The sequence below is a fragment of the Hemicordylus capensis genome, chromosome 1, assembly GCF_027244095.1.
Source record: "Hemicordylus capensis ecotype Gifberg chromosome 1, rHemCap1.1.pri, whole genome shotgun sequence".
Lineage (NCBI taxonomy): Eukaryota > Metazoa > Chordata > Lepidosauria > Squamata > Cordylidae > Hemicordylus > Hemicordylus capensis.
Window position 1 is genome coordinate 416,471,502 of NC_069657.1, and position 13,115 is coordinate 416,484,616.

The 13,115-nt window shown below is 43.1% G+C and overlaps 1 protein-coding gene across 1 annotated transcript in view; it reads left to right on the forward strand.

The window, feature by feature from the left end:
• The window catches only part of USH2A (usherin), a 784,926-nt gene that overhangs the window by 92,290 nt on the left and 679,521 nt on the right, over nucleotides 1–13,115 (forward strand). The window contains exon 9 of the mRNA XM_053283338.1: nucleotides 10,168–10,363. Within this exon, the coding sequence (XP_053139313.1) occupies nucleotides 10,168–10,363 (196 nt within the window). The remainder of the gene's footprint in view (nucleotides 1–10,167; nucleotides 10,364–13,115) is intronic.

Here is a 13,115-nt window from a genome sequence, read left to right on the forward strand (position 1 = left end):
AAGGATCAGGCTATTCCTGCGCCCAGGGAGATGCTTTTGCCACTTGTTATCTTGTAGCACCTTCACATGCAGCTCATATTGAAGTCAGAATTGTAAACAAAAACATGTGACCGCGGCCAATCAGAGGCTGATGTGTCGTATCGTATGATGTCATGGCACATGGCAGAGGAAAAGTAACTTTTAGTTGTCTTGGCAACAGCTACGACATGCACATTCCCACAATGCACTTCAGGAACACACATGCACTAAATGTTTAGAATGAATGGAAAGCCCATACATAGTACAGGAGGGATTTCAACTGAGTTTTTTCGATTACACTCAATTTCCAGTCCTGATGGGATACTGTTGCCCAACACTAGTTACAAGTCTCTTGCTAATACTGCGTTATGTTTCCGGCAGTGAAGCCTCTGACACAAACTGGCATGATGGCATGGAAGTTCAGGATAGTTGTCAGGCTGGGATTTAATCTTTACACAGGCTTCAGTGGCAGGATCAGCTTCATGAGGCACCCTAAAAATTGAGGATTGCAAAGAAGCCCATGGAGACAAAGAAACTCGAGAAGAGCTTCTGTCGGGTCTGTGGGGAGAGCAAGTTTAGCCTGCTTTCCCCACAGACAATCCTGCCTAGAGCCCTGGGCAGCCAGACTGACCACCCACATGATTGCTGGCTCCATCATGGCAGGGGTGGCAGGGATTGGGGGCCAGCTGGCCCCAGAAGTTCCAGGATGCCCTGCATGAGTGCACAGGGCATCCTAGAGAGACCCTCAAGGCTGGGAGGCTGCTTGCAGCCTCCCAGTCAGGGGTCTACTCATGTGTCGCCGCACATCACGGCAACACACGAGCAACAAAATGAGATTAACGGAGCGCTCTCTCTTAACTTCATTTAAGGGGAAGGTGTTTTAGGTGGGCTAGCTGCCTTGGGAGCACCAGGCTCGCCAAGGGAATAGCCTCAAAGTCAAGTGGGAAGTGGACTGAGAAAGAGGAATCTGAGGGAGGGGAAGTGAAGGGGGGAGCTTGAGGGAAAAGGAATATAACTGAGGTGCAAATAAGAGAGGGTGCTCTGAAGAAACATTACTATGTTCTATTCAGGCATGTAAATTACCTGCTCACTGTCTCCTTAAATGCAACCCAGCCTTCTCTTCCTTTAGACCAGGAGAAATGCTGCTGCAGCCTGTGTCTCTAGAGCAGAGGATCCTTGCCTGTGCTACTCCGGAAGCTGCTGAACTATAGATCCCTCATCCATAGCTACCATTTATAGTGGCTAGGGATGATGGGAATTGTAGTTCAGCAACATCCGGAGTACCACAGGTTGGGGACCAGTGTTCCCTCCAACAGGGAATCCCAAATGTTGTTGCCTACAAGTCCCATAATTCCCAGCCAAAGGCCATCACAGCTGGGAGCTGTAGTCAACATCTGGAATTCCCTGTTAGAGGGAATGCTGTTGGAGGCCCTTGCCAGGGATCTCTAAACAGGGCTGCCCTGTCTGATGAGTTACCAGCACCTGTGAGGACCCTGAATCAGTATTACATTTATATCCCACTTTTCCTCTGAGCAGCTCTGAGGAAAGCTGTTTATCCTCACAACAACCCTGTGGGTAGGTTAGGCTGAGAGATACATGACTGGCCCAGAGTCACCCAGTGAGTTTCATGATTGAATGGGGATTCATGGTTGAATGGGGATTCGGGTCTTCCCGGTCCTAGTCCAACAAAAAAGCAGTTCAAAAATGGAACCAGTTTCCTAAGGGTAGTGGGCTCTCCCATGCTCTAGCCATCCCCAACAACCATCAGTTGAGGATCCTCTAGCATTGGATTTCCTGCACCAAGCCGAGGGTTTGACTAGATGGCCTACAAGACCCCTCCATCTTTGATTCTATCTGCAGATTCATAAGTTAAATTGATAAGCTTATTAAAATCATCTTCTCAAAAAGATATCATACCAAATAGTCAGTTGGCTTCACACTGTACTTGATGTACCTTGTCTGCCAGTTGAAAGGCTTTCTGAAGCTAGGGAGCTTGCATTCTCCTCACACCAACAGGAATTGTTCCTTTTCTGTTTCATGAGTCTCATTTTGTGGACAAACACAATGGCACCTTTCAGACGCAGTCTGCTTCCCCTTTCTTCTTTAGTCTTATTATGGGTTATGTAGGCTTTTAGAGGGAGGAGATAAACCCTTGGCAGAAAGGAGGTTAGTTTAAACTCTTCTATAAGCTTGTTTTATTCAAATTCACTTACACCTTTTATTTAGAACTGCTAAAACATTGCTGTATTCTTTAAGCAACAAAATCCTAGCTTATTCAAAGTCCAACTTAATCAAAGCTTCACTTTTGTGCAGAAATCTATTAGAATAATCTTGAGTTGTTTTTTGTTTTGTTTTGCTTTCTGTAAATTTATAGCCTGCCTAATCCTGTGGGCTTGGTGCACAAAATGAGTATTTTTGAAAAAATGCCCACTTAAAATGTCACCTTTGTTTATCGGAAGCAGCACATAAATTCAAAATGAATGAAAATTAAATATCCCCAATTGATTACTTGGACTAGTTTTGACAAACAGCAAGGAGGATAGAAAGCTATCAGGATCAAGCTGGAAATTTTACAAGCTGGAAAATTCTGAATAACTTTTTCGAGATGTGTGTGGTAGTGATGAGTTTGTCCATGAACTCATCCTTGGAAAACAGATTTAATTTCACAGCCCATAGATCTTAGATTTCTAAAATAATTTGTGGAATCTATTTATTGAAATAGCAAGGTGCTGTCTCGAATATCCAAAGACCAGCTGCCCAGACAACCTGGTAATACACAGAATTGTGAAGGAGTCATTGCATTATCAAAAAACTTGGTTGTTATCCCACAGGAATACAATTTACTTTACTGAGCTGATGAAAATCCATATGAGATTTTAGTTTCAAATAGCCAATTAAAATTGAAGTTGTCAGAGTTATCTCAAAAAGTGCGAGCTGGAATAGTGACAGCAAATTAAACAGGCTCCTATTTAGGTTAGTAAGAAGCACAGTGACCAAGTAGATAGGATAGTTTGCTTCATTCCTGCACTCAGTACATGAATACCTCCAGCATTATTTAAAATAGGTGCCTAGATTTATAGGACCGGGATACATGGCATTCAAGGTTGCATTCAACTCCTTGTGCACTGTATGCTTTAACCAAAACAGTCTGGATGGAGATTGACTTTTAAAATAGAGTTTTAACATAGCATATTAATTTCCCTCTCTGTTTAGACCATGGTAGATATATTACCATGAAATGGTAGGGACAATGACATACATGAAATATCGTTAGTTCAACGGGAAGAACAGCATGCACAAATAGGTACTGCTCTTGTGAGTCTCCTGTCCCATGTTACAGCTGGAGCTACATGTGAGGAACCCTTTTTAAAAAAATCCAAATCCTGCCACTCTCCTTTCTAGGAAGAGTAATGGGGGCTGAGTTCAATCCCTTCACTCTGCCCCTTCTGTACAAATCAATTGAATGGTGGAATTTGGCTTTTAAGAAACAGTATCTGCATCCACAGCTCTCTAGGATCAGAGCTATATCGATATAGATACACAATATAACACCTTTCGACTACTCTTTTCTAATGCCATGTCTGAACACTAGGAGAGTTCCATCTTCGGCCTTTGAGTACATGCAGTCAGCTCTACAAGTTCTTTCCACATCCCATCCAGCTTTCCCCCTTTGTCAAGAAGCACACAGATTTTCCATTCCCCATAAAGGTCTATGCTCTTATTCTTTACATGTGCCAAAGAAGAAGGGATGGAAATCACAGGCCTTTCTTGTGTCCTACGAGACTTATCGGTATGTGGGTACTGACTGAGCCCATGTAAAGGAGTCAATCACATGAAACTGACCGGCAGAAAATTTATAATAGACAAAAGGAAGTACTTCATACAACACATAATTAGTCTAATGGATTCCCCCGCCCCCCAAATGTGGAGAGGGCCACTGCCTTGGATGGCTTTAAAAAGGAGTTAGTAAGTCTACTAGTCATGATGGCTATCTTCTACCTTCAGGTTCAGAGACAGGATGCCAGTTGTAGGGGAGCAAAGGCAGAATGGGGACACCATCTCCTGCTTATGGGCTTCCTAGAGGTATCTGATGGGTCTCTGTGGGAAACAGGATGCTAACTGAGGAACATAGGAAGCTGCTGTATACTGAGTCAGACCATTGGTCTATCTAGCTCAGTATTGTCTACCCAGACTGGCAGCTGCTTCTCCAAGGGTGCAGGCAGGAATCTCTCTCAGCCCTATCTTGGAGAAGCCAGAGAGAGAACTTGAAACCTTATGCTCCTCCCAGAGCAGCTCCATCCCCTGAGGGGAATATCTTACAGTGCTCACATGTGGTCTTCCATTCAAATGCAACCAGGGCAGACCCTGCTTAGCTAGGGGGAAAAGTCATGCTTGCTACCACAAGACCAGCTCTTCTCTCTGAGCAAAGAGGCACCTTTGAAATTGGTGATTCTCTTATATTTAGGAGGGGGAGAGCAACTGGCCCTATCCAACCCCAGCATAGCATTCGTCCAGTGGCAATTTCTGGTATCAACCTTATGTGTTTTTTTAGATTGTGTGAGCCCTTTGGGGATAGGAGACCATCTTATTTATGTATTGTTTATTTTTCTATGTAAACTGCTTTGAGAACTTTGATTGAAGAGTGGTATATAAATATTTGTCATTGTCGTCATAGAAGTAGATAGGCCTTGGGCCTTATCCAGCAAGGCTCTTCTTATACTTTATGTTTTAGATAAAAACCGAAAAGCATAAAGATAACAATGAAATGAAAAGCATAAAGATAACAATGGCAACAGCAAGGAATCCAGCAATCAGTTGTGGGTGTGCAAAGAGAGAAGCTAATCAGTGTGAGGCAGTTTGGTGACTTCTCTGCTGAGGGTGTCTCACAATAGCAAGGTGCTGTCTCGAATATCCAAAGACCAGCTGCCTAGACAACCTGGTAATACACAGAATTGTGAAGGAGTCATTACATTATCAAAAAACTTGGTTGTTATCCCACAGGATATAAATATAAATTTTACCTTGAGAAGGCACTGCTCTGAGAGTACCACAATGTCTATCTTTCTGAAAGTAAGGGATCTGAAGCAAGACTTTCTTCAAGAAGATGTTTTCATAGAAATGTGTTCATAGTGAAAGAGTGTTCATAATGGAACCAACCACCACTAATTAAAACCTAAATGAGAAGACTTAGGCCTTTTCTTGGCCATTTTACAATTTACAGACTACTTGATGGCTGAGTTGATAACTTTGGTGATTCTTCCCTGACCTTCCAAAAGCCACTGAAGACTGCTCTGAGCAGGTAGTTAGACTAGAAGACCTCTAAGATCCCTTCCAACTCTAACATTCAATAAGACTGAACTTTTTGATGAAGCAAATTACTTTTCTCCTTTAGCTAAAATGAATTAGTTTTATTAACAAAAAATCTTACACTTTTCCCCATTCCAAGAATCAAAGGTTTGTTCAATCCAGCGTTATATCTTGACGTTGCAGCTGGAAAGTGCAGGCAAGGAATGGTTTAAGAATAGCAAAGCTCAATGAATAATTTGTAGGGTACAATTTATTTGAATAATTTAGCCTACCTTTCGGAATGATGGAAGTGATCATTAGAAGGCATTTTATTCTTCTTTCTTTCCTGGTTCTTCTAGCAAAGCACCAAAAGTTAGTGAATGTGACCTTTGCTCTAACCTCAGAGATTTCTAATAAACAAAATTATCTCCAGTGTTAACCTTAACTACTCTGGGACACTATTGTGTGGTTGGAATGCTAGTTAGAATGTTTAATACTTAATAATTAGAAATTTTAAAGTAATTGAACTTTATTTGTCCATATAAGAACAAATAAAGGAATGCTTATATAAGGAATGCTTGTTATTTTGTATACCACCTTGGAATATGGAGCTTGGGAGTGTTCCTGGATCCCAAACTCTCTCTGGTTTCTCAGGTTATTACCTATAGAGTACTTAACAGCTTGGGTCTGGGGTACCTAAGAGAGTGCCTTCTTTGTAATGAACGCTGTCACCTATTAAGATCATCTGGAGAGGTCTGGTTACAGTTGCCACTGGTTCGTTTGGTGGTGTTCCCTATCACAATAAGAGCATCTCAATAGGTTTGCTTTTAGGAAGGCCCTCAAGACACACCTGTTCTCTAAGGCTTTTAACTGACATTACTTTTAAACTGTTTGTTTTTATCCCATGAAATTGTTTTAACTTTTTTATTCTGTGAAATTGTTTTAATTGTGTTTGCTCTGTTTTATATTTGTTGTTTTGAATTGTGTACACTGCCTAGAGATACACATATCAGGCAGTATATAAATATGATAAATAAAATAATACCACGTTTCTCTTTTAGAAACAGGCAGAGAAATGCAAATCACCAGTTGGAAATATTTAGCGGAAGAACATACATGTAAAGACAAATTTAGCAAGTGCTAGTTGTGACTAAATACTACTGAGAGTAATTAAAATTTAAGATAGCCATTACCAATTTGTTCCAGTGATTTCTATGGGACCCACATGACCATCTGAGGTGGCCCAGAAAATCATTAATGGTAGGGGTACTGAATGTAAGGCAGGGGGGACGCCTAAGTCATACTTCACCCAGGAACATTTGAGCTGGCCCTGCCTTTTTGCAGTGTTTCAAATTAGAGAAATAATCTATATATATATTTCTCCTGGGTGTGCCCAGGAGAAATGCGTCCCGGCACCCCAGCTGATTGGCTGGGCTGCGGGGGCGCCTGATTGGTCCTGGCGCACCCAGGAGAATGGCGGCGGCCATGGCCGGGGAGCCAGGCAGGCCCGGCCGCGGAGTCGAGGCGGCGGGCCTGGCTGGGCCCGGCGGCGGCGGCGGCACTCTTGGGCCCGGCCACGGCGATGGGCCCGGCGGCCGCGGCGGCGGCACCCTCGGGCCCGGCGGCCGCGGCGGCGGCACCCTCGGGCCCGGCGGCCGCGGAGGTAAGGCGGCGGGCCCGGCCGCAGCGCAGGCGGAGGTGGGCCCGGCCACACTAGAGGCACAGATGCTCTGTGCCCGGGCCCACTAGTAGGTACATAGATCTACAAAATGTTCCATCTGCCATTTCTTTTAACCTAGAATACCAAAAAGAGGGGGGAAACACTTCTGTCTAATTTGGCACCCCTTAAAGCTTAGTGTCCTAGGTGACTACCTAGTTCTATATGGTTGGCCTGGCCCTGGGAGAAAGCCAAATGACTAAACTTTTTTTGACGGGGGCTCAGTCCAGCAAGGGTGGTCTACATGTAGCAAATAGGCTTTGGGGGATGGATCACTTTTCTAGATGTGGACTGACTGCACAAAAAGCTAATGTGCAAGGGGAAGAAAATCCAGCTCCTAGAGCTGCACATACCCCACATTGCACCACTGAATAATGTTGATCTGTGGTTCAGATTAGATGGTGTAGATAATTGTGTTCAGGTGGGAAAGGAGATAAGAGTGCAGAAACCCATTTCCTAATCAGGAATGTTAACACTCACCATCTGTTTGCTGTGGGAAACACATTTTGGACAGCAATATATACATAGTTTGCTGCTGTATATGAAGCTCTCTGGATTAGGGCCAAACAGTAAAGTTGGTAGAGCATTTTCAGTTGCTCAATGCCTACAGAATGAGTTTTGATGTAGATCCATTAAGGATTCTTTTATGTTTTTCTGCACAAGTGACCCTAGAAGACTGAGCTGAGGTATTCATGTTTATAAGTGTTAAGCTGACCATTATGATGATAAAATAGAGCAATGCTTTTAGCTGAACAATTATTTCAAATGCCTAAGTATCAAAGCCCAATTTGTTGTTTAGCCACTAAACTTACATCAAGGGGGTAGGTTTCCAAAATTCTTAGATGCCAGCAGGAGTGGCTTTCCCATGAAGCTGTGTAAAGCGATGGCCTCAGGTGGCGAGTGTGAAACATAGGAACAAAGGAAGCTGTCATATATTGAGTCAGACCATTGGTCTATCTAGATCAGTATTGTCTTCACAGACTGGCAGCAGCTTCTCCAAGGTTGCAGGCAGAAACCTACCTCAACCCTATCTTGGGGATGCCATGGAGGGAACTTGGAACCTTCTGCTTGCAAACATGCTGGTGCTCTTCTAAGAGAGGCCCCATCCCCTAAAGGGAATGTCTTACAGTGCTCCAACATGTAGTCTCCCATACATATGCAACCAGGGTGGGCCCTGCTTAGCAAAGGGGAGAGGTCATGCTTGCTACCACAAGACCAGCTCTCCTCCTTGCCATAGGATGGCAAGTACACAGATCCCACCCTGCCACAGGTATCACCCCACCTGCCTGTTGCTGCCACATCTGCCACCTCTCTGCTGCCCCCACCTGACTTTATAACCCCATCACTGGGCCCAGCTCATTGTGTTAGCCTCAAGGGGTGAAAGGCAATGAACTGGTGCTGAGTGCCAGAACCAAAGTTGTAGACTCTTTGCAATAAGGTGCCTGGGATCTTGACATTAATCAGCAAGATGGTAACTCAAGTGTTGGGAGCATGTTTTTGGAGCCAAGTGTTGCTGGAACAGCTTCGATTGAACTGAAATGAGTATGGTGGGTAAACTATGTACCTTTTTAAATATGTCAAAATTTCCCAATCCTAAAGCACTTCTTGTGATTTGGTACAGCTCTCTCAGAAGTATGCAGGAGAGCTATGTATGGGGTAAGAAACAAATGAACAAATTATACTCTAATTTTCTTACATTAGTTAGTGTACATTTGGGCATGGACGTTCCATTATCTTATCTACTGATTATGCTAGGGCCATACCTCAAAAGCTGACTCTCCCCGTGGCTGGTTTCATATCAGCTTACTCAACAAGAAGTAGTGGGGAAGGCACTGCAAACTATAAATAGAACAATATTTATTATTTTGCTATTCCACCATGCTGATCCTGCCCATGCCCACCTACACAGTGATTAGAAGTGTCAAACAATCAGCACTTCTGAAAGCTCAAAATTAGACGTCTGGAACCATCCTGAGTTGCTGAGACTGTAGTCTGCACTCACATATACAGTTCAGAAAACATTTCTCTTTAGTGCCTTGTCTCATGACACACTTTCTTCTAAACCATTAAGGCTCCCAGGTGACTTAACATATAACACATTAGTAGCTGGATGTGACAGAGGGAGTGTAAATGTTGTTTTTGTTCACTTGAAGGTCCATTTTCATTGCCAGAATTGTGTACACACCCAAAATCAGACTGTTAACTTCTGTCTCTTTTTCAACTACCATGAACTCACAAAGCAAGCTTAGCAAAGCCACTATGTGGTATCCTCCTCATATGCAATGTGGGATGAATAGATCTACCTTACAAAGTTGTTGTGAGGATTAGTGATAGAATATATATGCAGGTACTCAAGAATACTAGACATAGATGAAAAGGGTATGGTTTAAACATAGTTAAGGAGTAATTCCCATTGATTTCAATGCAAGAAAGAAAAGTATGTGCTTAGCTCTCCCATTAAACTAATAAGACTTTCAGGTACTTAGCATTGGTTGGATCATGCCCTAAGTATTGTCATTTTTATTTTTGTATTTACTTTATTTTAGTTAAAATATTTACACCCAGCCCCTCCAGTACACTACTGTAATTATCAAAATTAACTTTTTAACTTGAAAATTTTAATTAAAAATAAAATCTCATCAAAGTTAAACTTCTAAAAGTGACAATTAGCATCTTACGAGGGCAGTACAATGTTGCAAGAGGCTCCAGAAAATGGCTCCAAGAAGCTCCACAGGAATGGCTCCAAAAAGCCTCCAAAAGTTCCAGAGCGATGGCTCGTGAAGGCTCCCAATGGCTCCCTAAGGCTGCTAAATGCTACCCCAAATGGCTTTTAGACGCACAAAAAACTCCAAACATGCAGAGCAAAGCACTCTACTATCCTCCTCCAAACTCTTCTCACAACCCATGAGCATGCGCAGCAAGAGCACGATGTAAGGGCAGAACTGTGCTGCCGAAAACCGCAGATATGTGAAGCCGTGTACCATAGATAATGAGGTCGAGTATGTATTACCCCACCACAGATACACGAAAGTGCTGAAACCATGGATAATGAGGGCCACATACATGGTATACACAATATGGTATGTACTTGCATATATGTAGATGTTATAAACAAAAATCTCTTTATTATTTTCCCTTTATTTCAGTGTGATCATTGTTGGCCGCTGTACAATGATAAGCCTTTTCATCCAGGAGATCAAGTTCATGCTTATAATTGCAAGCCTTGTCAGTGTTATGGCCATGCAGTAAGCTGTCACTACAACAGGACAATGGATTCTTTTCCTAATGAACACTATAGGGGTGGTGGCGGAGTCTGTGATAACTGTCAACACAACACCACAGGTAATTAACATGACAGAACAGAATATATATTCATTGTGGTTGGCTCTTGCAATCATCCTGAAGCGTCATTACATTTGAGGTTGAAATGTACAAAAATTTGCATTTCCGTGCTGTATAACAACCCAGGAAACAGAATTGATTTGTACTGTGTAAAATGCCTGCATTACAGAAACAAGTACATTTCCTTTTGTACGAAGATCTAAGGCTAGTCCACATATATGGAAACATGAAGATATGGTATTCAGGGTACAATGTGGGCTTACATCCTCCCACCCACCCCATGTACAGTGTAGTGTGTGCATCTTGCTTATGTTTGTGCATGATTCACTCTATCCCTGTGATTCTTAAAGCCCCTTAGCCAATTTACATTGTCACTGCCATTTTGCATTCTACCTCTCTGTATAATACACTCAACGCTGTTTAAAGCTGAGAATGCCAAGTGAAAGTAAGACACATATTATTTATATACAGCATTGTAACCAAAGAGTTCTCAAAATGGTGTACATAGAAAAAGGATAATAATCATATGGTTCCCCATCCCCCAAAAGCTCACAGTCTAAAAAGAAACAGAAGATAGACATCAGCAACAGCCACTGAAGGGATGCTGTGTTGGAAAGGGGTAATTGCTCTACTCCGGCTAAATAAGAGTCATCACTTCGAAAGGTGCCAGGTAGCAGGAGTAATTAACAATCGTTATCACTAACCAAAATATATCCACAATGATATATGATTAACCAAAATATCAGAATATGAGAAGAGTTCAGACAAAAGAATATCAGCACAAATGTAAATCAAATGCCACCACACAAATGTAAATCAAATGCTACCACATTTCATCTATGAAACATTTCAACAAGATATATAGCTAAATATTAAACAATGACAGTTGATTAAACAATTCATATACGGAAAAGCCTAAGCAGTATATATCATCATCATCAACAACAAAATATTTATATACTGCTTTTCAACAAAAGTTTCCAAAGTGGTTTTACAGAGAGAAATAATAAATAAATAAATAAATAAATAAATAAGATGGCTCCCTGTCCCCAAAGGACGCACAATCTAGAAAGAAACATAAGATAGACAACAGCAACAGTCACTGGACGTACTGTGCTGGGGGTGGATAGGGCCAGTTAATCTCCCCCTGCTAAATAAAGAGAACCACCACGTTAAAAAGGTGCCTCTTTGCCCAGTTAGCAGGGGTGTATAAAGCAGGATTGAGGAGCAGCAAAAAGAAACAGCCAAACTCAAAAATTACCTCCTCCCCACCTGAAGGGGAGACTCTAGAACGGCGGTGAACAACACAAATGCCTTGGTGAGCTGGAACCAACCACGACTTGGCACACAGGGACTGAGTTCAATTTTCAGCATTACATTAAAATTAATTATTAAAAATATTGAAGCAATTATTAGTTACTTATGGATCTTTCCCCCTGCCAAGGGACCCACAATTTTAACTAAGGATTGTGGCCATAAAATAGGCCCCGTCTCTGCTCCCCATCAGTGGAGCACCTGGACTTCATGTCCTCTGCTCTCCCTCAATTACAGTTGCTTTCAGGCTGCAGTCCTAGGCATGCAATCCTAGAGCTCTCCATGGCTCCTGCTGCAGGATATTCCTTCCTGGGGGCCTGCAAAAAAAGTCCCTGTGGGCCAGTTTAGTTGCTGTAGAATAATTAATTTTGGGGACAAAGGTGTGACAAAGAACATTACTGGGGAAATGAGGATTTTGCTATACTTTAAATACTTGTAGAGGTAAGGTAATTAATGTTGTTAATTGATTTACCTTATCAATGAAGCTTGCTTTACCTTTTCAAACTTATTCAGAAAATGGGCTGGATTCTTCCTAGAAAATAGTGGAGCCAACTTGCTTTCCTGGTGAGCGTTTGCTTTGTGCTCCCACACGATCAGCCCTGCTCCGTGCAGCATGGAGCAGGGCGGATCACTTTGAGGCCGGGATTCATCCTGGCCTGCGAGAATCCCACAGTGCACTGTGCGCTGAGCGCAGTGCACTGGGGGACTCCCCCATGGACAGGCATGCTAGGCATCAGTCTCTGTGTCAGTGCAAGCTGCAGTAGCTCGCACGGACAAACGATCTTGTCACCGAGGTTAAGTGCATTTGCGCCCTTAACCTTGGCTAGGAACCAGGCTGCGGCGCAGGGTTTAGTGTCACAGCACTTCTGGGATCTGTGTGGATCCCAGCTATTCTCATGGGCAACTAAGCCCAGGCTTGGCTGCTTAAACCTGGGCTTGGCTGTTTGTGAGAACAGCCTCACTGTCTTTCTAGATTAAGCTAAACCTTCCAATATGCTTTCCAGGACAGTTTTCTCTTCCTGCCCAAGACCATGATGTGGCAGGAATGTCTGGGGTGGAGAGAGAGGTCAATACCAGGCCAGCTGATATCTGAAGGGCAGATGATTCTGTGCACATGTTCTCCCCTAGCCCAGTTCCTGGCCAGGAAGGAAGATAAGGGCTTGGCCTGGCTCCTGGGAAGCTGAAGGAACCTCCTACCTACCTGGTTGCATGGACTTCTGCTGCTTGTTCTGGAGCAGAGGAGTGAGTGAATGAGGCTTTTTTAAACAATAGAGACCTTTTAAATAATTAGTTCTAGCTATAGGAACATAATGAGGCTATTCCCACAATCACTGGAAAGCGGGCTAAGGGAGCTTAGCCTGCTTTCCAGGGATTGTGGGAACCACTGGGCTCTCAGGCAAGCCCGGTGCTCCCAAGGCGGCTAGCCTACCTAATTTCC